The sequence below is a fragment of the Rhinatrema bivittatum genome, chromosome 7 (genome assembly GCF_901001135.1).
Source record: "Rhinatrema bivittatum chromosome 7, aRhiBiv1.1, whole genome shotgun sequence".
Lineage (NCBI taxonomy): Eukaryota > Metazoa > Chordata > Amphibia > Gymnophiona > Rhinatrematidae > Rhinatrema > Rhinatrema bivittatum.
The window spans coordinates 101,838,434-101,864,302 of record NC_042621.1 but is presented as its reverse complement, the minus strand read 5'-3'; the positions used below and the strand labels follow the sequence as shown (position 1 = coordinate 101,864,302).

The following is a 25,869-nucleotide window of genomic DNA, read 5'->3' as shown; positions in this document are numbered from 1 at the left end:
AAGTCCATCTTGTAGGAAGTCCAAAATGATAGGAATCTTAGCGGCATGCGAATTGGTGCTGCGAGAGTCGCACCAGGCTTCAAAAATTCTCCAGACCCTGATATATGTGAGCGATGTGGAGAACTTGCGTGCTCGGAGTGTATCTATTACCGGCTCAGAGTATCCTCTTTTCTTCAGTTTAGCCCTCTCAATGGCCAGACCGTAAGAGAGAATTGAGCTGGATCCTCGTGGAGGATGGGGCCTTGCCGTAGCAGGTCCCTGTAGGGAGGCAGAGGTAGAGGATCCCCTGCCAGTAGTCTTCTTGGCCAGTCCGGGGCCACTAGAAGAACTAGGCCACTGTGTCGCTGAATCCTGTGTACAATGGCGCCCAGCAGGGGCCACGGAGGAAAGGCGTATAGCAGGATCCCCTGAGGCCACGGCTGTACCAGGGCATCGATCCCCTGGGCTCGAGGATCCCGCCTGCGGCTGAAATATCTGGGAACTTGAGCGTTGGACCTGTCCGCTAATAGGTCCATGGCTGGCGTCCCCCATTGATCCACAAGTAGTTGAAAAGCTGTGGGTGACAGCTGCCACTCCCCTGAGTTTAGGCTTTCTCTGCTGAGGAAATCTGCCGTCGTGTTGTCCTTCCCGGCGATGTGGACGGCGGAGATGTCCTGGAGATTTGCTTCTGCCCAAATCATCAGGGGAGTCATTTCTAGGGACACTTGTTGGCTTCTGGTTCCACCCTGTCGATTGATGTATGCCACCGTGGAGGCGTTGTCTGACATCACTCTGACCGCTCTGTCGCGAAGTCTGTGGGCAAATCGCAGGCACACTAACCTGACTGCCCGTGCCTCTAGGCGGTTGATGTTCCACCTTGACTCTTCTCTGGTCCACCGCCCTTGGGCGGTGAGTTCCTCGCAGTGTGCTCCCCATCCGTTCAGGCTGGCATCTGTGGTGAGCAGAATCCAGGTTGGGAGGACATTCTTGAGCCCCGGCTCATGTGGCCGGGCTGTAACCACCACCGTAGCTGATTCCGCACTCTGGACGGCAGAGGTAGGTGTTTGGTGTAGTTCTGCGATCGTGGGCTCCATCGAGATAGAAGGGCGCATTGCAATGGTCTCATATGAGCCCTCGCCCATGGCACCACCTCCAGAGTGGATGCCATGAGGCCGAGGACCTGAAGGTAATCCCGAGCTGTGGGCTGGCTGGCTCTCAGCAAGACCTGCAGATGATTCCGGAGTTTTGACTTTCTCTTGTAGGTCAAGCTGACCTTGTCTGCTTGGGTGTCGAATTGGACTCCTAGGTATTCCAGCGACTGGGACAGCTGTAGGGAGCTCTTGTTTATGTTGACTACCCATCCTAGGCTTTCCAGAAGAGCTATAACTCTGTTGGTTGCCCGGTGGCTCTCCTCCGGTGACTTTGCCCTGATCAGCCAATTGTCCAGATAGGGATGGACGAGAATTCCTTCCTTCCTGAGTGCCGCCGCCACTACTACTATGACCTTGGTAAAGATCTGTGGCGAGGTGGCTAACCCGAAGGGTAAAGCTCGGAACTGAAAGTGCTGATTCAGGACTTTGAAGCGTAAATAGCGCTGGTGATCCCGATGGATTGGGATATGTAAATAGGCTTCCGACAGATCTAGGGAGGTGAGAAACTCCCCTGGCTGTACTGAATTGATGACAGACCGTAGAGTTTCCATGCGAAAGCTGGGGACCCGTAGGTGTCGGTTGACTGACTTGAGGTCCAGGACGGGCCTGAAAGTGCCCTCCTTCTTGGGTACTATGAAATAAATGGAATAATGCCCAGAATTTCTCTCTCCTGCAGGTACTGGGACTATGGCGTTTAGGGCCAGGAGCCTCTGTAAGGTCACTTCTAGTGCCGCTTTCTTGAGCGGTGAACAAGGAGATTCCAGAAACTTGTTCGGCGGAAGCCGAAGGAAATCCAGGTAATATCCTTCTCGGATGATGGCGAGGACCCACTGGTCCGAGTGATCTCGACCCACCTGCGGTAGAAGAGGGTTAGCCTGCCCCCTGTGGCTGCTACCCACGGATGGGTCGGCTGATTGTCATTGTGGATTGTGGCCGGGGCCAGAACTCGAGCCGGTTCTCTTCTTGTTGTGCTTAGTCCGAAAGGGCTGGCTCCTGGCCTGGGAACGAGGTGCCCGATAGCGAGTCCTGTAAGGGTTGAAGCGCTGAGAATTTCTAACTCTGGATGGTCTAGAAAAAGAACGCTGGCTCCTCCTCGACCTGTCTTCTGGTAGACGGGGTAAGGGAGAGGCACCCCATTTAGTAGCCCAGTTCTCGAGATCGCTACCGAACAGTAGGAAACCCTTAAAGGGCATTCTTGTGAGTCGTGTCTTGGAGGACGAGTCTGCCGCCCAATTACGTAGCCAAAGCTGTCTCCTGGCTGCCACTGAGGACGACACTCCCTTGGCTGCCGTACGGACGAGATCGGAGGCTGCGTCAGTGAGAAATGCGAGAGCTGATTCCATGTCTTGTCCCTGGGTGTTGTTTCTCGCTTGTGATAAACAGGAACGCGTTACCACGGTGCAGCAGGTCGCGATTCGTAGGGACATGGCTGCTACCTCAAAAGCTTGTTTCAGAATGGTGTCCATGCGGTCATGCCTATCCTTGAGGGCCGCTCCCCCCTCAACCAGAATGGTGGTGTGCTTCACTATTGCGTTGACTATGGCGCCTACCTTGGGGCACGCCAGCAGCTCCTTGGACGCCGGATCCAGAGGGTACATGCCTGCCAAGGCCCGACCCCCTTTGAATGAGGCCTCCAGTCCCTTCCATTCCAGATCAATTAGCTGCTGTGCTGCTTGTAGGAGGGGAAAATGGTGAGTCGTTTGGCGCAGGCCCTCTAACAGGGGGTTCATTTTAGGGTGTCCTGGCCCGGAATGGCCAGTTCCGATAGGCATTGTGAGACCAGGCCTGAAAGATCCTCTTTCGGAAAGAAGCGCCTCATGGTCCGATATGGCTCTATCTCCAAGGGAAGTTCACCCTCCTCGGGGGGCTCCTCAGTTTCCTCGGAGCAATCCGAATCCCCATAATCGGGGCTGTCGGGTGGCGAGTGGCCGCGCCTAGGTCTCGAGGGTCCAGGGGCCGGATCAACTGGGACAGAAAGACCCATTCGAGGAGCAGACTGCATCTGGACAAAGGCGTGAATCCCCTTGAATAATTCAACCCAGGAAAGCGAAGCCGGATCTGGCCGTAGGGTCACCAGGTCTCTCGGGTTCCCTGGCTGCTCGCCGCGGCCTGCTAAGTCCCGTGTGCTCCCTGAGGAACTGCTGGGCTGGGACCGATCCTGACCTGGAACTCCCATGGCCTCCTCACATTGGGCACACAGTGAGTCTGCTACCTCGCTCTGTGTGGCTCTGAGGTTGCATGCTGAGCAGAGGCTTAGAGCTTTCATGCCTGATTCTGGAAGTGCCGGCTCTGCGGACACATGGGCTCTCTTATGCTCCATTCGCCTGAAATTCAGTGTCGCCCAATGATGTGCGCCTAACAAGCGCGCTTAACAGCATGCGCCCATAAACGGGCGTCTTTACAACGTGCGCCCATAAACGGGCGCTAACAACGTGCACCTATCGCAGGCGTTTAGCAACGTGCGCTTAGTTGGCGAAGGTGAGCAGGCAGGCAATTGGCGACCTCCTTGGCGGGCTGCCTCGTAGGCCAGCCCAGTTAGTCCACACTTCCTCGGCGACCAAGTAAAGATGTACGCCTTACCTGGTCTTCGGCGCTTCCCGGCTGCGACCCGGGCGGTCTCCGGCTGCGGGGGGAGAGGGTGAGTACCTTCACCGCCGCGCATAAGGAAATGCACCCGCTGCCTCTACTCTAGGCCGCGCCCGAACTAGTCACGCTCGGGGGCCAAGCCACGCCCGAGGCCTCCTCACTCGGGGGCTAGGTCCCTGCCGCGAACCGGCCACCGGACCGAGGCTCTTACCTCCGAGGGACCACGGAAGTCAGCTCGGGAAACTCAACTGGGTGAGTGACCGCCTGGTATCACCACAGGAGCGCAGGGCTTGTCTTCAGTAGGTTTCTTCTATGAATTTAGTCGTTAGAATTTGGAAACATGCTCAGCGAGCGTGAGGTAGCTCCAAACTACTTTGGAGACGGAAATTACTGATTTGCTGCACTTCCTGTGGGGGTATATGTACCCGTGCTGACGGCAGATCCGTCTCCAACTGCTAGCACGAGCACACTATACCCATTTGTTTTGAGTCCATCTGCTACACGCTAGGAAATTCATACTGTTAATTTTTTAAAATTTAGTTTATAAATACGCTTACACCACTTTTCTAATAAAGCAGTTTACAATAAAACCAAAAATAAAGGGAAATTCTCGTGCAATTTCTCTAAATCCTTTTAAAAAATTATATTTTTAAAAATACATAAAACAAGAAATTCCACCCAAAACTAAAGCGTTTACTTTCCAGGATGAAAGTAAATGCAGATCCTGGTATAAAAAAAAAACACAGTTCTGTCAGAGTCCTTATTTCCTCATGACATGCCCTGAAAATTTGGTGTGGATAGAAACAAAAATCGGGGAGATACACAAGCACACACAAACAATTTCATAAAACCTTTCCTCTGGAAAGTAGACTAATAACGTAAAAAAAATAAATGTGTGATCTGTTCATTCTGTGTTTGATGCTCTTTGTGCTGACAATCAGCATGAGTTGATATGATCCAAAGTGTGGAGAATAATTTGTGGCACTAGGTTGTTGCCAAATGCTCAGGCAAACTACATGGCAAAGCTTAGAGAATTTCAAGAGCTCTCATGCAGTACACAATTGCTATCATTTTCTTTTAAAGATCCGGTTCATGTTAGTGGTCCAAATTTCTGATCTAGCCCAAACTTGACGACTCACTCAGCATGCAAAATACTAGATTTTTTTGCATAAAAATACTGAAAGGTTATTTTAGAGGTAAGTGAAAACATTAAGAGACGTGCTATGGGTATTTTTTCCACTCCAAAATCCAGTGGATCAAAAATCCACTCTTCATCCAGCTGTGCACACAAAACAAGCATCAGCAGAACAAATGCACTCACAAACACTAAAGTGAAGTGGAATGAAACACTTTTATTGAGAATCCATGAAAATACCAGCATGCCAGTAAGCTAAACTCCCAAATAAAAGAATTACACATCAGCCTCAGGAGGAAGCAGAAGTAAAATGAGCATGAGACTGATGTGACCCTTGTGAGTTGCCATATACTCCTGGTAGTATTTTAATGAAGTTTCAATAGAAGAAAGCATTTTTATTTAACCTCCATGGTAGCTTTTGTGAGTGATTTGTTCGTCTCTGGCTATTCTTTCCTGGTTCCTTTGCTGAGGAAATAAACCTTGAAGCTACTATGCAGACATCTTTCTGAATGGGTGATTTCAACTTCAAAACTTTATCTGTACACATTGCTGGTGTCCGATTTATTTCATTAAGGCTCTTATAGACTACCTATCCGACCAGGTATAATGCTCAAAGTGGTGTACAATAAAAAAATTAAAATATAAACAGATACAAAATTAATAAATGGATTAATTTTTTCCCTGCATTTTTACCCAATGACTTGATTGACTGGTTCAGGATACCCTTACCAGCCTGAGGCCTGGAGGAATATTAACTAGGAGACAAATACCTTAGCACCATGTGTTGGTCAGCTGCTGTCACCACAAAAATGGTAGCCACCCCCCCCCCCCCTCATTCCCCAGACCCGAGTGCACTACCTCCATGATATCTCCTTATCTAACTAGCCCGATTGACAGGAGATCCAAACCAAGATCCCTTGTGCCAGCGTGCAGCACTATAGTCCAAGATATGGGGCCAGCCACAATGTCACTTTTTTATTCCTTACACTAGATACTCTTCAAATGAAAGCTATTCTATAGCAGTACATCTGCCTTTAAGAATCTAACCTGGCAAGAAATATTTTCAAAAGGCGTAGAATGCTTCTTTCACACCAACTTTTGCTAACAGATGTCACCATTGTACAAAAGACAGGATTTCTTCCATCCCAAAAGCTGATATTGACAGTTGTGTTTTAACCACTTGATAACCACAGAACTTGCGTGTCACCTCTCTTTTCACACAGAGAAGCAGAGGTCTCCTTATGGCTTGTGCAGAATAAAAACGTGGTGGAATACTCACTTTTCGCTGTACATCACTGAGGATCAGATATTCAGCAGAAAGGTCCAGGCAGGCCTTGAGTCCAGGGAGCACACTGGAGTTAAATGGATCTGGGGAGAACCTGAATTTAATCCAAAACAGATACAAAAAGATGTACTGTGTTTCACTGTATTTAATTCTTTAGCCTGAATGATATAAACTCCTATTAGTTCAAATGAACTGCATTATATACAAAAAAAAACAAGTTCTAGAGTTAAACTAAAAAGAACATTCGCCATCAGTAAAACAGTCCTCAGGATATCAACAATAGAGACGTGAATAGTTTTTCTATTTTACTGAATTTTTCCATTGAGCACTGTTTAATGTTACACAGTTTTGGAAGACAATCCTAAATCATAACAACCCTCAAAAAGACACTGAAGAATGCACTTCCCAAGCCTGCTGTCAGGGGCCACTGTCCAATCTGTAATGGGATGTCAATCTGTAGACTGAGCAGCAAGTTGAGGCTTTGCAAATCTGTGGGTGGCTTGATCGAAGGCTTCAGGTAAAGAAGGCCCCACATAAGTCTTACAATGGTGCTAGCTCTAACTATGCTGAGATGTACTCTAACAATTAGTTTTGAGTCCTGAAATATGTAGAAGACATTCAAGCAGTTTTTGTGTGAAACAGAAAAAGAAATAGCACATTGCCCTCACACTAGATAGCAAACTTCCTCCATTTGCAATTATGACATTCTAGTATGGGGTGGCCAACTCCAGTCCTCAAAATCCACAAACAGGCATGGTTTTCAGGATATCCTCATTGAATATGCATAAAATGAAGGCAATGCATGTAAATGTTTGTGGTTCTTGAGGACTAGGGTTGCCCACCCTTAGATTACTATCTAGAAACAGTTAAGTACTTGAGACACTGAACTAGAAAGACCATAGGAATATGTTACTTTCCCCATAACAGTCAAGCCACAAGGGCGAGGTATTGGGGGTCTGGAAAGGAATAACATTGCTCAGTTCTTATCCAAATTAACAATACATCCTAGCTTCCTGAAACAGTGAGATTCCATTCCTCCTTGCTTGTTGAAGTAAAGCATTGCTTCCTGCATGCCGACCTCTATCAGGACAATTTGAATGGTCATCTGATTTCTGAAAACCTTTTGTGTATAACAAATTGTGTAGCTTTCTCTCCCTCAGGAGCCAGGTTGCTTGGTTTGAAGCCCATTTAATTGAGCTCCTCAGCTCAGATTGGACAAATCAGTGATCAGTATAACTGAAAATGATTAAATTTAGAAGGGCATGCTTTTGATAAGAACATAAGATTTACCATACTGGGTCAGACCAAGGTCCATCAAGCCCAGCATCCTGTTTCAAAGTGGCAAATCCAGGTCACAAGTATCTGGCAGGATACCAAGGGGTAGACAGATTCTAAGCTGCTTACCCCCAAGGATAAGCAGTGGATTTCTGCAACTTCACCTTAATAATGGTTTATGAACTTTTTCTCCAGAACTTGTCCAAATCTGTTTTAAACATAGCTACACTAACAGTTTTCACCACATCCTCTGGCAGCAATTCCAGAGCTTAATTAAGTGTTGAGTAAAAATATTTTCTCTTATTAATTTTAAATGTACAATTTAGTAACTTCATTGTGGGTCCCAAGTCTTACTTTTTGAAAGTGTAAACAAATTCACATTTACTCGTTTCGCTCCACTCATTTTATAGACCTCTATCATGTTTCCCCCCTCAGTCAACTCTTCTCCAAACTGAAGAGGATACTGTTCTGTTGCAAACTTCAGAGATGCAATACTAAATCCACATAGCAGTGGCTCCCAAACTTGTCCTGTTGATCTCACATCCTATTCGGGCGACCAAAATGAAAAAGGGAATGGAACTGCTCCCCTGTGAGGAAAGGCTGAAGAGGTTAGGGCTGTTCAGCTTGGAGAAGAGACGGCTAAGGGGGGATATGATAGAGGTCTTTAAAATCATGGGAGGTCTTGAACGAGCAGATGTGAATCGGTTATTTACACTTTCGGATAATAGAAGGACTAGGGGGCACTCCATGAAGTCAGCAACTAGCACATTTAAGACTAGTCAGAGAAAATTATTTTTCACTCAACGCACAATTAAGCTCTGGAATTTGTTGCCAGAGGATGTGGTTAGTGCAATTAGTGTAGCTGGGTTTAAAAAAAGTTTGGATAATTTCTTGGAGGAGAAGTCCATTAACTGCTATTAATCAAGCTGACTTAGGGAATAGCCTCTGCTACTATTGGCATTAGTAGAATGGGATCTTCTTAGTGTCTGGGTACTTGCCAGGTTCTTGTGGCCTGGTTTGGCCTCTGTTGGAAACAGGATGCTGGGCTTGATGGACTCTTGGTCTGACCCAGCATGGCAATTTCTTATGTTCTTATTAGTGTTTTCAACTGTCTGGATTTTTCTCCAGATGGTACAAAATTTAAAGGCAGTGTCCAGAAGCCAGACAGAACTAAAATGTCTGGAAATTGTCCGGATTTTAACTCTCCAATCTAGATGGCAGCTATACTGGAACATGCCGGCAGCCTGCATTCCCTGACAGTCTGGAGACACTGTGGTTTAACACTACAGTCCATGAGGGCACTACACTACAACCAGGAAGTTTTAGGGCTATTCTAATGCTTGCTATTAATGCAACTTGCCTGCATGCATTCCCCCACAGGATATGGGGAATTGATAAGCCCCAACATCCTCCCACTCCATCCGCTCCACCCCCTAGCCAGCTACCAGAGAACCTCCACCTCTAACTACTAACAGCAGTCACATGTTTAGTACGCCCAGCATCTGCTTGCCTTTTTGAAGAGAAAGTCAAGCGAGCATTAAATCTATGCGATGAAGCAACAGCTCCATGTTGAAGCCTCAGAGTGGAATGAGGGGCGGTCGAGGGTGTGCACTTCTGGGCAATCATCTGTACAGCCGCCCTATACTCTCAGGCTCAGACGATGTTTAAGTAAAGCAGCGGGAATTTGCTCCACTCCTGGCAATGGTTCGACAGCAGCTTCCAGCAATCTTCCGCGAGTAGTTAGAAATCCAGCCCTCCATGAAGGAAGCCTGCATCATGCTGCAACTTGGTCGCCATCAGTGTCCAGCTGTCTCCCTTCTCTTCGCTCACTATCACTCTGTGTCCCGCTCGGGTACCTCAAAAGCCACACCATGTCCATGGCAGCTCTTGCTTTCTCTGCCTGGTAGTGTGGTCCCAGGCTAGAGTTGTTGCCGATGCTGCTGCCCATGGGCCTTCTGCAGGCTGGTGTTTCTCTCCCTCTCTTCTCTCTCCGCTTGCTGTAGCTTAGTCCTCAGCCCCTTCCCATGACTGGGCTCCCTGCCTTGTAGTCTCTTGCACATTCGCATCCCCACAGCCTGAGGACAACTTGAAGGATGTCAGAGGATAATGACATGGATAAAACAATTAAGGTAGGATGTCAGGACGACAATGATGCCTTATTATTGGGGGTGGGAGCAGGAAAGAAAACCAGCCAGGGAAAGAGAAAAAACAGCAAATGAACAGGATTGGGAGCAATTGGGTCCTAGTTATATTTATTTGTTGGCAGTATGTTTGGGTAAGATTATTCATAGTAGAGGGAAGAATTTAGTCAGCTGGAAAAATATAGGCTGTTTGGTTATTTTCAATGGCAAGCAGGTAGATAGGAATCTGTGGAAGTCAACTTGTTCTGTTTTCCCAATAGGTGTATTGGTGTTCTATGGCCCAGTATATTGGCAGTGCTGCCTTTTCTTGAATAAGCTGTTGCTGATTAAGTCTGATCATTACTGTGTTAGGGTACAGCAGGTTTACTATGTAAGTTGAAAGTATCTTTCTTGCAGGGTTTTGTATTACTTCACAATGTGTTTGGCAGTGGAGGGCATTTGTTCCCCCTTGGCAGCTCTGATTTCTGATCTCTCACTAGAAGTAAAAACTTAAGTATTGTTGTGGACTATGCCTCTTCACCATGCACAGATTTCTTTCATGTACCTTTGGTATACCTTACTTGGTACACTAATGCTGGCCAGTTGCTGTAATTGTGTAACAACTGTTTATTTTTTTAGTTTGAGCAGAGTGAGCCTTTTAAGCTGACTGTAATCTGCACGGAATGGCAATTACTACCATAAGCAAATTGCTGGGCAGACTAGATGGACCATTTGGCCTTTTTCTGACATCAATACTAAGCTACTATACCTCAGGACTTGAGGTGGGTAGCAGGGGCAGGTCAGAAGATACTGGTGCTAGACAGAGGGTGTGAAATGTGGGAGGTAGCAAAATGGTGATGGGGTAAGGCAAGAGATGTTATGATGGGGCTGCTGAGCCTCATTTTTTATTGTGGGAAGTGCCCACAAATGCCCCTATTCATGTGACGTTTGCATGATTGACAGCTATTGTCATATGATTTCTGTCTGACACCTTTTGTTTTGCTATTGACTTATACAGCTATGCTGTTCTGTTTATCTGTAAGTTGAATTATTCGGTAAGAAGTTGTTCTTTACTAATTTGTAACTCCATTTATTTTTGTTCCAATTTATTGTTCTGCTTCAACTTATTACTTTTTTTCTATATTTCTTTTAGAAAACTGCTTGAGAGTATATTGCTGATTAAGCCATTCATCTCAGGAGTCGTCTCGCCTGATCTGCTGCTCGCTGGACCCCAGAGGAGAGAAGCAGTTTCCAGGACATCCGGGCTGCCCAACGCTGAAATCATTGCTTCGAGGGCCTACTAAATTAAAGGAGGCACCCCGCAGCATGGAAGTGAGTTGCCTTGCCTGACCTGCCTCTCGCTGGACCCCAGAGGAGTAAAGCGCTTCCCAGGGCATGCCCAACGCAGACAACATCGCATCAGGGGCCTACTAGAGGAGTTGCCCTGTGGCGCGCCACCGCCGGTGCGCCAAAGCTGCACACCAAAGAAGCATGCCCCTTATGCCAGTTTTTTGTTTTATAACCAGCAAAGGATGGGGAAGGTTCCTTTTACCTCTCCAGTTTTGACTTCTACTCCTACTTGTGGGCCAATGAATCACCATATAATATACTCCAGCTTAACACTGCACGAGAACGGAATACAGAACTGGAGGATCTCTTGTTGAGTCCTGACGTTAGATCTTTTCCCCCCAGTCCAGCCACCCAGGCGGGATCAAACCAGATGGAAGGCTGTCACTGTCTGCTGGAGCTATGTTCAGTGCCTCTTCCTATTCCAGTTCAAGTAATGACTGGAGGAGAAATGGGAGGGCCTAATAACGCGCCTATATCTGGGGAGATATCCCTTAAAGATATCTGAAAGTAGTTGTGGTATTGATTCTATGTTATCTAATTCTGTCTCCCAATTATGTCAGTTTTCTTGAGACACTACCAACAAACTAAAAGTAGTGGATGCTAGGATCTCATTCAGGCAGATACAGTTCAGTGCGCTCCGGCGGAGTGCACAGTTAGCCCGCGCGTTTGACGCGCAGTTTTACCCCTTATACAGTAAGGGGTAATAGCACATGAAAAACGTGCGGCCAACCCCCCCTCCCCCCCCAAGCTGCACATTTTACTTTCAGAAATTAATGCCTGCCCAAAGGCTGGCGTTAATTTCTGCCTGCAGCGGGCAAGTGTACAGAAAAGCAGAAAAAACTGTACACCCTCCGACTTAATATCATAGCAATTTTAAGTCGGAGGCCCCAAATTAAAAAAAAAAAAATTCATAAATTAAAAAAAAAAAGTTTAAATCGGCCGGCGGCCCGCGAGTTGAAAGACGGACGCTCAATTATGCCAGCGTCCGTTTTCCGAACCAGTGGCTGTCAGCTGGCTCGAGAACCAACGCCGGTAAAATTGAGTGTTGGCTGTCAAACCCGCTGACAGCCACCGCTCCTGTCAAAAAGAAAGCGCTAGGGACGCGCTAGTGTACCTAGCGCCGCCTTTTACCGTGGATCTCATTTGCATACTGGATCGCGCACCAGGAGAGTGGCCTGGGTGCGCCGGCTCTCCCGCAAATTTTACTGTATCGGCCCGATTATTAGAATCTAAAGCAGTTAATTATTCCATGTCTATTTCCAACTTACAGTCGGTCTCTAACATAGGGGTTAACGATAAGATATTGATGTATGCAAAGTGTGAATTTTTAGAAAAAAAGCTTAGATTTAATAATTTACGTTTGTAAAATTTTCCATGTCCTTGTCTGATTTCAAGTGAAGAATACTTTAAGAAATATATGGTTGATGTACTGCAATTTATGCCAGATATATTTTTTATATCTAAAAGTTATTATATACCTGATAAAAGAAAATTCCTGCTTAAGAGGAAACAGAGGTGTTATATCCTACTCGTAGTCCTGATTTTTCCTTGTTTTTGCAGACCTCTGATATTTTGTGAACCATACAATCTTATTAGAGCGTCTGGTAGATTTAGGCATTAAGGGAGTTGCGCTCAGCTGGTTCAAATCATTCCTCGATAACAGATGTTTCAAGGTCAGGATCAACAATAAAGAATCACACCCAGTCAGAGCCAACCTGGGAGTCCCCCAGGGATCATCACTTTCACCCACCCTTTTCAACATCTACCTTCTCCCACGCTGCCAGTTACTTACAAACCTAAAATTAACTCTCTACCTCTACGCGGACGACGTCCAGATTCTTCTCCCAATCACAGACTCTCTTCAAAAAACATGGTCCTACTGGAATAGCTGTCTTAAAGCAATCAACCTCCTTCGCACCAGCATCAACCTCGTCCTCAATACCAATAAGACGGAGATTCTCATTATATCGCTGGATGAAAACAACGTTCTCCTCAATCCCCCGAGCTCCTCCCAATTTGCCAAAACATCTATTAATCACTCACCATCTGTTAGAGATTTAGGGGTTCTGCTTGATAACCAACTAAATCTAAAAAAATTTGTCCAAAATACCACAAGAGAATGCTTTTTCAAACTGCAGGTCCTTAAAAAACTGAAACCGCTCCTTCACTTCTGAGACTTCCAGCTGGTGCTTCAAGCCATCATCCTATCTAAAATTGACTATTGCAACTCCCTCCTTTTTGGTCTCCCTGCAATCACCATTAAACCCCTGCAGATGGTTCAGAACGCCGCCGCCAGGATTCTCACCAACTCAAACAAAAGAGAGCACATCACTCCCATCCTTCAGGAACTCCACTGGTTACGCATCAAATTTAGGATTCTTTTCAAAGTCCTCATGATGATTCACAAGGACATTTACAACATCTTCCCCCCTCCAGCTATCAGACAGACCGATCAGAAGGGCATACAAAGGCACACTTTATGCCCCCCCCCCCCCAGCAAAAACCGCCTTAAGGAAGTGTGCTTTATCAACAGCGGGTCCCACTCTCTGGAATACGCTGCCCCCAGATCTCCGACAACAACCCCGCCCTCAGACATTCAAAAAATAAACTCAAAACTTGGCTTTTCAGTCAAGCCTTGCTGGAGAGATAAGCACTCCCTGAACCCGCTTCTCGGACAAGGTCACACCATACTTTTGAATTAGTCCTTCCAAGATTTTATCTGGGGCCCCACATCTGCCCCTACATGTCCAGCCTCACACCTTACAGTTTATCCCCTTATTGCATCCTAGCCCCGTTGTTCATAATGCATTATCTTACCTGCTCAATTAACCTGCAATTAACCTGTAACTCAGCAGTTCTCATTTTGCATCCCAATGTTTATCACTTAACCAGCGCTTCAAAGTTGCCCTCCACCTAGTTTCAACAGTTTCCTACTTTCGCTGTTATTACTTGAATGTGCTCTAATTTTATTTCATTTTAATATGTACTGAAGTTATATATCCACTTGTTTTAAATGTTCCTTGTTTTCATATGTTCCTTGTATCGCTACCAAGCGACTGTTCTGTTTCCATGTAAACCGGTGTGATCTGTATTCTATACAGGAACGTCGGTATATAAGAATTTAAAAATAAAATAAATATTTGTACTAGATCCCCTTTGCACTGACTGCTGATAAAGAGATTTTCTTTAGGCAGTACTTTAAATATAAAGATGTTTTCTTTTGTGGTCAGAGTGTGCAGATATTCCCAGATATTTTCAGGGGGACCCAATTTCCAGGGAGACCCAATTTTTCAGCTAAAACCTCGGGTTTTGTCATTGGGAGCTTTGTTTTACCTCAAATTTCCTTGTAAGTGCATAGATACCTATCAGAAAAATAAGTTTATATATTTGTTATTTCTCTTCATTAGTAGACTTGTTTTAAACAAATTTCCCCCAGTATAGCTAGGTATCTGAGGGTATTGTGGTAAGATTTGTACTGTATGAATAATTTTGAGTGACTCCAATAATGTGGACAGGAAAATTGGTTCTTACCTGCTAATTTTTGCTCCTGTAGTACCACAGATCAGTCCGAACTCCTGGGTTTTGCCTTCCTTCCAGCAGATGGAGACAGAGAAAGTTTCACAGGCTCCGCCTCAACCCAGTGTGCCACCTACATCTCCTCAGTATTAATCAGTACCCAAATCTAAAAAGCTTCAACAAAAAACTTTCAAATTAACTCTACTATATCCCCCGGAACCAGCAGAGAAAATCCGCTAGTAAATTTATAACACTTTGGAAAAAGGACTAATGGGAAATCTGTGCCATTCTTCAGAATTAAAGTAGACAGATTGCGCGGACTCTCTAAAAACCCCTTTCCACTACCGGGCAGGACTCTGAATTGATCTGTGGTACTACGGGAACGAAAATTAGAGGTAAGAACCAATTTGCTTTCCCTGTACGTACCTAGATCAATCCAGAATCCTGGGATACACAAAAGCTTCCCTAACCGGGGTGGGACTGAGAGTCCTGCTCGAAGAACACTTTCACCAAAATTGCCGATGTCCGGGACCTGGACATCCAGTCGGTAGTGTCTGGCAAAGGTATGTAGGCTTCCAAGTAGCCGCCCTACAAATCTCTTGCAGAAAAACTAGATATTCTGCCCAAGAGGCTGCCTGGGAACTGATAGAAAGAACCCTTAATCGTTCCAGGATAAGATGACCGTGACAAATATATGCAGAACCAATAGCCTCTTTCAACCAATGCTCTATTGTGGCCTTTGACCCTTTGTTGCACCACTCCATAGTATAAAAAGATGATCTGACAGCCTGAAACTGTTAGTGACTTCTACATACCGCAACAAAACCCTTCTGACATCCAAATGTCTTAAATCCTTGGCATGAGGCGTATCAATTTCTAGATTTGGAAAGGCTGGAAGCTCCACTGCCTGACTTAAGTGAAACACTGAAACTACCTTCGACAAAGGATAGAACAGTCCTTAGGGAAACTCTGTAATCCGAAATCTGGAAAAAGGATTCCCTACATGACAGGGCTTGAAATTCAGACACCCTTCTGGCTGAATAAATGGCCACCAAGAAAAGCACCTTCAAAGACAGATCTTTTATGGTGGCTCGCATGGAACTTCGCACATACCCTTGAGGACTAAGTTAAGGCTCCAGGAAGGACACACCTTACAAACTGGAGGAAGGGGGGGGGGGGGGGGGCAGCAAATGTTTTGCTCTGTGGAGGAAACCTACCACATCCAGATGCGCATTCAGAGCTGCTCCAAGAACTTTTCCCTGCAAGCAACCCAAGGCAGACACCTGCACTCTGTGGGAACTAAAGGACAACCTTTTTGTTAGGCCTCTCTGTAAAAAGAACAGAATCTGCGCCTCCAAAGCTTGCCTGGGATTAAACCCCTGATCCAAGACTCGAAGACTCTCCAAACCTGGACATATGCCAAGAAAGAAGTAGTCTTACGAGCTCGCAGCAGAGTAGAAACAACATCCTCCGGGTATCCTATCTGTAGATGGCCCAGCCTCAGGGGACCATCCACTGCTAGACTGACCAGATCCGCAAACCAAGGCCTTCGTGGCCACAAGAATCACCTTCTTAGGGCCTTGTCCACCAGAGGCCATAGAGGAAACATAAATCATAACATTGTGCGGCTAAGGCAGCACTAGAGCATCGATCCCTTCCACTCTGTGCTCTCTTCTGTGATTGAAGAAAACACAGTGCCTTGGCATTCCTTGGGGTTGCCAACAGGTTCATATGAGGCATGCCTCACCTGCGAGTAATGAGGGTCATCGCTTCCTCCGAAAGCTCCCATTCTCCTGGATCCAATTGTTGTCGGCTGAGAAAATCTGCTTGCACGTTGTTGGACCCTGCTATATGCAACGCAGCTAACAAAGCCACATGCTGCTTCACCCAGGATATCAGCATCTCCGCTTCCGGGCAACCCTTCGACTTTTGGTACCTCCCTGGAGATTGATGTAAGTCACTGTCGTTGCACGGTCTGACAAAATTCCAATTGTAAGGTTCTGTAGAAAGGGAAAAACACTCCTCCACAGGCAGCTGCACTGTCCTCATCTCTAGGCGATTGATGGACCAGGTCGCTTCCTCTGCCGACCACTGACCCTGCACTGACTGGGTCTGATACACAGCCCCCAACCGGTGAGACTGGGGTCAGTAAGAACATGCCATACTGGGTCAGACCAAGGGTCCATCAAGCCCAGCATCCTGTTTCCAACAGTAGCCAATCCAGGCCATAAGAACCTGGCAGGTATCCAAAAGCTGAGGTGTCTGTATCCCCCTGTAGGGAGGCTCTTGCTTAGGTGGGGCATGTCTCGAGGCATCCGAGAGGTGTTTGGAAGGTCTTGTGCTTCTGGTGGAGACTGGGATGTGTCGCAGGCAGTATCGATTGCGCCTGGACAAAGGTTGGTAGTCCTTTGAAGAATTCCACCTAGGAAAAGGTCCCTGGGTCCATCCTGAATCCAGGCGGGATTCTATTGGAGGCCCCTGAAGTGCTTCCTGCGTAAGCGCCAAGTCGGAGATACAGAGGTCCGGGGTACTATCATTAGTGGATCCGTATTCCTTTACTGGCTGTGGGGGGCTTTGCTTAGGTTCCCCGAACATCTTCGCACTGCTGGCTCAGGGCGGAGGCCACTTCAGGTTGCACAGCGGGCTTATCCCTTGGCCGGCAGTGCCATGATTTGTGCACGTGGAATGACTCAAAAATAGTCTGTGCACGTTGGTATGCATGCCAGGAGGCTTAGTTATGTGCTCCGGGTGCACAGACTATGAGCGTGCGGGCTGTGCAAGATGTGCGCGCAGGCTACTACTTTGTGCGCCTGGCTGAGATGAGAGCGCCGCTGTGCGCAAGGCACTATTCGTGCGCTCGGGCCGTTTGTCTGGGCCGCTATGCGCGTCACTGTGCACACGGCACAGATAGAGTGCAGTTGTGCGCACGGCTCAGTTGAGCAGGCAATATGGTGATCAAAGGGGGGGAAATGGCGCCAATGACCACGTGGACAAGATGGCAACACACACCCCCCCGGAGGGTCTCCACGTGTGTGAACCCTCTCACCGAATCGGGGTCTAGCCCAGACGGGGATGCTCAACCCGATTTTACAGACGCCGGAAAGGATCATCTGGTGGCTATTCGAGCCTCGGAGACTTAGAAGAGGTTTCTACCTTACCTGGTCTCAGCTGCAGGGGGAAGAGGGAATTACCTTCACCACCGCGCTTGATTCTGCACCCGCTGCCTCTCAGCCACCCTGGGGGCTAAGTCCACACCGGGAGTCAGCTACTGGACTGACTCTTACCTCTGAGGAATCTCGGAAATCACCTCAGGAATTCTCAACTGGGGCTCATCTTCTAGAGGTAAGTTTTCTTTCTTCTTTGGTTTAAAATTGCTGACACTATTCTAGTGTGTGTAGTGTCCCTATCTGCTTAGGGGACGGAGAAATACTGAAGAGCTGAACTTCCTGCATGGGTATATGTAGGCTGTCAGCTTTGAAATCTGACTCAGTCTCCCATCTGCTATCAGGAGTACACTATACCCATTGGTCCCGAGTCCATCTGGCTACACGCTAGAAAAATATACATTTTTTAAACTTACAGGAAAGAAAGAAAGAAAGAAAGAAAGAAAGAAAGAAAGGGACTACTCTCCTGAAGAATGGTAGCAAAGGTTTCCCATGATCCTCGCTGAAGGGGGGGGGGGGGGAGCCGGACCACCAGCTGTCACCTCCGGTGTCTCATGGAGCAAAACTGGAGTTCCCAACCTGCTCCCAGGAGAGATGGTCCCCTCCAGGACCTGAGAGCATCCTGCGAGGAAAATATCAACTTCCTTTTTTTTTTTTTTTTTGCTCTAGTACAGAAGCGTAGGTTTTGCACCACCTCCATCTGCTGGAGACAGAGAAATACCAAGGAGATGCAGGTGGCATACAGGGTTAAGAGGCGGTGCCTGTGAAACGCTCTATCTCCATCTGCTGGAACGGAAGCAAAACCCAGGAGTCTGGACAGATTTGGGTATGTACAGGGAATTAATTTTTACAGATGTGGTTATTTAATATTGTGTGATTTGCAATTTTCCTTTTTTCCTTGCTTTGTTTCATGTTTCTTTGTAAATATGATTTAAATCTAATAAAGCAATAAAAAAATAAAATAAAAAGTCATTCAACTCAGATTATTGGTGAAACTCCACTATGTCACTATCACAACTTTATACATTTACTGTTTGAGTATCTGTTATTTCATCTTTTTGCCTTCTTGACCACAATTTGACCCCCTTTAATTATCTTAGATCTGGTCCCTCCTGATGCAGTTTCAAGAAACATGGCTGTGTCAGGGGACCATAAATCTACCCTCTACTATTGGAAATCTCCATATGAAATCTTGATAAAGTTTTGTCTGCCAACAGCATAAATTAGTAGACATTAAATTTCACTCTCTAACCTGCTGGCTTCTACTGATACTGTGGTTTAGGTTTTCTCCACAGATGATATATGCATGTTCTTATTATAAACATGAAAAATACATACTACTTGGATTTGTGTGTGCGCGCGTAAAGGCACCTCCAAGAGTTTGCAATTCACACACTTGAACGTTGGCAACCCTACAGCCAATAGCAGTCCTATGAGAATTCTGCGCTACTGCAGAGCGCAGAATTTGCGCATAATTGCCAAATTCTGTGCAAAAAATGGCAGAGACCCCGGCATACCATGAACGGAGCACACCGGTCGCGGCAAAAATGAAGGCCCCCGGAGCGCTGCAAGTGGAGCGTGCACACCATTCGCAGCAAATATGAACACCCCCACATGCCTCGGGACACACTCCACTCATGGGAAAGATGAAGGCCCCGGTGAGCATGAACGTATGTAGAGAGTGTGTGTGTGTGTGTATGCATGAGAGAGGGACCCTGTATGAGGGGATGTGTGTGCGCGAGAGTGAAGGAGCCTGTATGAGGGTGAGTGTATTTGCACTAGAGAAAGGGAACATGTGTGTGAGAGAGGGAGGGAGGGACAGTACTGAGAACGGGGTCAAACTCTGGGAGTGGCGATAGAGTGGAAGGGGTTGACCCAAGAGGTAGAGGGGAGAGATACTGGCAGACAGAGGAGTTGGGGCCTGAGAGGGCAAAGTACTCCAGGGGAATAGGGAGAGAGTGTGGAAGAGACACTCTTACAGTGAATTTCTAGGAAAATTCTGCTCAAAATATTTAAAATTCTACATCTTTAAGTAATACATTTTAAATTAATACAGAAAAAATTAATTACTTAAGGACCGTCATTTTGTGTTATTTTGACCAATATAAAATTTGCAGAATTTTAAGTTTTTGTGCACAGAATTTATATTTTTTATGAGCAGAATTTTAAAATATTTGCGCTGAATTCCCCCAGGAGTACAATAGGGTCATAATAAATAGGCATGAAAAGTTTGCACATATTGCAAACCCAGCATGGGGGTAATTTTCGGTCTGTATAACTACAAACTACACAAGCAGTTTTAACATGCATACTTTACGCAAATGTTCAAAGAAAAGCTACTTACATTGTGTACTCCACACCTATTTGCATAGCCAGCAGAGTTGGGGAAAAATAGTTGACAAAGATTTGGAAACTGAACATACATGCACTGTTTTGCTCTCTGACCTAAACACACCCACCACAATGCCTTTTTTCCTGCAACTTAGAGGACAATAACATCTGTAAAATTGAAATAAGTGACCAAAAAAGGAAAGACGCAGCGGCACCAACTCCTCACAGTGCTATAAATTAATAAGAAGTAATAACAGAGGCAAATGGTTGACAGCTATACTCCCTGTGCTTTAAGTATCACCATGATTTCAAAGAAAATATTCATTTTTGGAGAACCACTGAAAAATGTTTGGCATAAATCTGTGCTATACCATGTGATATGCTGAGATTTCTTCCTCACCAATTTCTCACATTATTAAATAAAAATAAACTACAAATTCTTAGGAAAATAACTTGATCCAGTAAATCTTAAAACTTGTCCTTCTGAAGGCTCTGGCCAGATCTGTAGGATCATAGACACTTACCGGATAGTCTGCAGGCAGGTCCATGATACTGTACACCACATCTTCAACTCTCTGTTCTGATCTGCTCCAGTGATCAAAAACCGCCAGAAAGGAACACTGCACATACAAAGAAAACCAGAAAGGTATTCTAGCTTATTAATTTTTATAATTGACATTTTTATTTCAGATGGTCCTTATTTATAAGAATCTATAACATGAGCACATAAATACAACCAACTTGAAAAATGGCTATGTATAAAGGCTACCAATGAATGTATTGGTGTTTTATATTTACATTATATTTTATAGCAAATATTTAATTCTATAAAACAGTTCTATAAATACACAGGTATTTCAATTATACTGCATATACTATCCTTCGTTTGAGTGATAGTTTATTTAGGCATCATAATTTTTCCTTGATTTAATTCTGGGTTATGATCTTAGGCTTTTTTTCTATTGCAATAGGGTGAAATGGGCAATTTTATTCTATGAACAAGACCCCTTGGGAATAGGGTTGTGGGGTATTCTGGAAGAGTTAGGTGGAGATGATTTCATGGGGAATTTTTTTGTCAGGGTAATTATGCTAATTGCTATAATTAGTTGTGTGCGTATTTATGTCACATTTTGCAAATGTATTGTATAATTAACTTTATAACTCATTTTGAGTGCTCCCACAGAACGACTAATAAATGCAATAAAATGAAATGACTTTAGAAAGTCACGAAAGCTCTCACTTACAGATCCAACTGGTCTATATTGAATATGGTTTCATAAATGATACCACTCTGCCTGAGACCATCACATGCTATTCTATGTGAAATGCTTTCCAACAATGTTTTGACATTGGGTCTCTTAAAGGATCAGGGAATTTGAAAGAGGGGTAGCATTTACAATTTAAAAACCGGTATACTGGAAGTTGTTTTTTTTTTTGGGTTTGTTTTTTTTTAATATAGCATAGAGCGCACACACCTATTTTTGTGGGTTCATCTAAGTCGCACTATTAAAAAAAAAAAACGTTTCTGTCTTTCTGGACCACATTACTGATCCACATGCATTTGTTACTTTCAACTATTAGAGAGACAACCAACCTCAGGAAAAGTTAAACTGTATGCTCTCCTTCACATAAGAGGAATAATCAGCAGCAGTAAACATCTTGCAATCTGAAAAAATTTTTTCCAAGTACCATGGAAGCCAATGTAATAAGATGCGCTAAGCATAGTGCCGTTTTGTCTTACTGCACTCTTTTTCTCAATCTCCTGATATATTTGCATACTGTTTGCTTACTGCATCAAGAGTTTATTTTTACTGTGCGAGTAAAGAAAAAGTGCACTAAATTTTAGTATACATTTTTACTCTTACTTCATTATATTGGCCTCAAGATGTGAAAAGAAGCAGTTTAGTTTCATTCACATAGCTTAGTTTTTGAGTACGAAAGACAACTAAACATTTAGTAATAACCAGTAAACTAAGGAAGCATATAGAAGGGAGTATTGATTATATCAGAACACAATGAAAAGCAATTCTCCTCACAATTCATCAATGTGAGGATTATTGCTGGTCATGTTGACACTTTCAAGTTATTTTCCTTACCTGATCCCTACAACCTAGGAGCTGTTCAGTCTCAAACATTAGTAGCCAACTGGATCAGCAGCTGGAGAGCTGATCTGAGCAACAATATGCTCCAATTAAGTACTAGAGTGTGACATAATCCATGATGCTGCCCAACATGGTTATTCCCTTGGAAACAAGGGAGGTGCAGGAGAAAAAGTTTAGAGAATTAAACAAACAAAAAAAAAAAAACAAAAAAAAACTTTTCAGTTAAATGTGTAACTGATATTACTACTTGAAATGCAGACTCCTGCAATTTTGCATAGTACTCTTTTTTAAAGGCTTCTTTCAGGAAATCTTTTTCACTGTGTAGTTCTGCTATCACTGCTAGAATACTTTCACCGCCCTATTAAATGGACACACTTGTTTTAACTACTTTTTGGCAAATTGGCTTCTAAATAAATATATCGTTATGTCCTCACATAGAAGGTAATCTGAAAAGTAGTTACACATATAAATGTAACATACTGTCCTAGAAATTTTAAAAAGCCATTTACGTGCGTAAAGTAAATGTGGATAAAGGTGAACCAGTAGATGTAGTGTAATTGGATTTTCAGAAGGCGTTTGACAAAGTTCCTCATGAGATGCTTCTAGGAAAAGTAAAAAGTCATGGGATAGGAGGCAATGTCCTTTTGTGGATTACAAACTGGCTAAAAGACAGGAAACAGTAGGATTAAATGGACAATTTTCTCAGTGGAAGGGAGTGGGCAGTGGAGTGCCTCAAGGATCTGTATTGGGACCCTTACTTTTCAATATATTTATAAATGATCTGGAAAGAAATACGACGAGTGAGAATCAAATTTACAGATGATACAAAATTGTTCAGAGTAGTTAAATCACAAGCAGATTGCGATAAATTGCAGGAAGATCTTGTGAGACTGGAAAATTGGGCATCGAAATGGCAGATGAAATTTAATGTGGATAAGTGCAAGGTGATGCATATAGGGAAAAATAACCCATGCTATAGTTACACAATGTTAGGTTCCATATTAGGTATGGATATTGCTGTCTGAGTTCTTTGAATTAGTGTTACAGTGGTATGGAAGGTTTGCTACACATGTGCCGAGTGTTTTTTGGGGTTTTTTTTCGGGTTTTGTATTTTTACAGTGCGCCTGGTAGTAAGGGAGTTTGTGTTTCTGTTACTGAGATATAAAAAAAGATATTCTGATTCTTGTGCTATTGCAAGTTGTATTTGAAATATCCTAGTTCTTGGGATGCAGGGTATATGTTTACATTTAGCCCCGTGATGGTCAAGTGTTCAGTGTGTCAAGCCTCTAAGCATTAATTGTCAAGAGTGTCCCAATAGAACCACTGCTCTAGAGTGAGTTCCAGCTCACTTTTCTGCTGGACAAAAAAACTAAGACCCACAACATGGTGCACCACCCACCTATTGTGTCCAAGTCACGCCAATTACAGTCACACTGATAGAGAAGTCTATCATTCACAGCCTGTCTGACATCAATTCTCAGCAGCCCCAGTGATACCACAACAAGCATTAGCGACAAAAGATGAGCAGAAAAAAGGCTGTGGCTAAAATCAAGGATCCTAGGAGACCTTAGTTTGCTTACTGTGCTCTAGATTGTGCCATCAGCAGTAGAAAGTTGCAAAACAAGAATAAAAGACCACCATCAATATCAGAAAGGTGTAAAAGCACTGTATAATGTGCCTTATTCCTAATTTTGACAATTTTTAGGATAAATGTCCCTCACTTGGTGCCTTACAGATTAAGAGCTACAGTAATACCTGTGATGCCAGTTCATGTTATTCTATCTTGTTTTCATAGTTTCATTTTTATTAGTATGCCTTGCTTATTTTACTTTCATGATTTGTGTGTCACATTTGTAATCCTCCTTAAACAAATTTTATTAAAGTGAAAAATAAGTATTTTAAATAAATAATCAAATAAATCATGATCATGTTTCTTCAGATTTATATTTGATTTTACAACATCCAGGCCATAGTTTCAGAGTATGTACTCAAACTCTTAGGCTCCTCAGTTCAGATATTTATGAATAATATTTATGTATTTTGTACCCCGCTTAGAATGGCTTGTACTACAACTTGTGGGCTATAAGCAATGTTTAAATAAAAAAAATAAAGAACTCTCAAAATGTATCCTTTACTCAAATGGCTGACTCATGGGGACTTGTAGATGAACAAAGCTCCAGTGAAAAGGAGAAATTACTACTTACCTGATAATTTTCTTTTCTTTAATAAGAACAGGTTAATCCACACCAGTGGCTTGCACCTCTACCAGCAGATGGAGAGTGAGCAAAGCTGACGTCATGGTGTATATATACCCCTGCACTAACATCAGCATGCCAGTATTCTATGCAAAAGCCAACTGTAGACAACTAAACAATACATGAATGTAACTATTAACAGACAACCAATCAAGTACTCAGTTAACAGGAAAACACTGAGCTCAGACATGGAGTGTAATATCACTAACCTAGGAACTGGATCTGACACTTACCAATAATCTCTGGAAACACAACCACTCAGGAGGAAAGTATCATCATCATTTGGCAGCCAAGGGCAGAAAGGTGAATTAACCCGTCCTTATTAAAGAAAAGGAAATTATTAGTTAAGTATTAATTTCTCCTTTCTTAGCAATCAGACAGGTTAATCCAAAACAGTGTGATGTACAAAGCTACTCCCGAACAGGGCCAGAGGCTGACCGCAGTCCGATCAACACCACACACGCAAAGGCTGCTTCCTCCCGGGCCTGCACAGTCAGGCGGTAATGCCTGGAAAATGTATGTAAGGAGGGCCATGTCACAGTTTGGCAAATCTTGTCGGGAGACAACAATCTATTCTCTGCCCATTACACTGCCTGAGCCCTAGTGGAATGAGCCCTAACCTGACTATGCAACGGGTGCCCAGCATCCACATACGCGGCTGTAACTACCTCCTTAATCCAGCGGGTTATCACAGCCTGCGATGCAGGCTCACCTTGTTTACTCCCAAACAGTGGAGTATAAACAGCTGGTCCGTCTTCCTGAGAGGTATAGAAACCTCCAAATACTTCAAGATATGCCTCTTGACATCCAAAGCCCAAAACAGGCAATATTCCTCTGCATCTCTCTCCCTGTCCAGAGTAGGCAGGGAAAATCCGAGACCACCTCTGGCAAAAAAAGACAGAATAATATGTAACTGTATCGCCCCTGAAGTCATTCGCAGAAATGGTTGCTGGGAAGGCAAAGCCTGCAGTTCAGAAACTACACACAAAACAAATTGCTACCAGAAACACCATCTTCAAAGTGAGTAACCTCAAGAAGAGACAACGCAGTGGTCGAAAAGTGGGACCCACCAAAAAATCCAAAAACAGATTAAGATACCACAAAGGCATCGGCAACCGCAAGGAAGGATGAAGATGCTTCACCCCTTTTAAGAATCAGGTCACATCTGGATAGGCCGACAAGAGTCCACCATTCACCTGACATCAAAAACATGCAAGAGCCACCACCTGTACCTTCAAGGAATTAAAGGCCAACCCCTTAATCAATCCATCCTGCAAAAAATACAAAATGAACAGGATATTAACAGAACAAGAATTAACCCCTCGTTTCTCACACCAAGCCTCAAACACTCGTCAAACCTGAACACAGGCTAAGGAAGTGGAGAACTTTCACACTCAAAGCAAAGTGGCAATCACAACAGTGGAGTATCCACGCTTCAGCAACCGAGCCCTCTCAAGGTCCATACTGTAAGACAAAAGAGTCAGATCTTCATGAAGAACAGGCCCCCTGCCATAGCAGATCCCTGTGGATCAGTAATCGGAGAGGAGAGTCCACCAGGAGGCTTCACAGATCTGCATACTATGGCCTCCGGGGCCAATCTGGTGCCACCAGAAGTACCAT

At 44.5% G+C, this 25,869-nt stretch overlaps 1 protein-coding gene across 2 annotated transcripts in view; it reads right to left on the bottom strand.

The window, feature by feature from the left end:
* The window catches only part of EDC4 (enhancer of mRNA decapping 4), a 324,468-nt gene that overhangs the window by 213,237 nt on the left and 85,362 nt on the right, over positions 1–25,869 (bottom strand). For both annotated transcript variants that reach the window (XM_029608825.1, XM_029608824.1), the window contains exons 10-11: positions 20,417–20,512; positions 6,131–6,230 (exon numbers count right to left, since the gene is read on the bottom strand). In XM_029608825.1, coding sequence (XP_029464685.1) covers positions 6,131–6,230; positions 20,417–20,512 — 196 coding nt within the window. The remainder of the gene's footprint in view (positions 1–6,130; positions 6,231–20,416; positions 20,513–25,869) is intronic.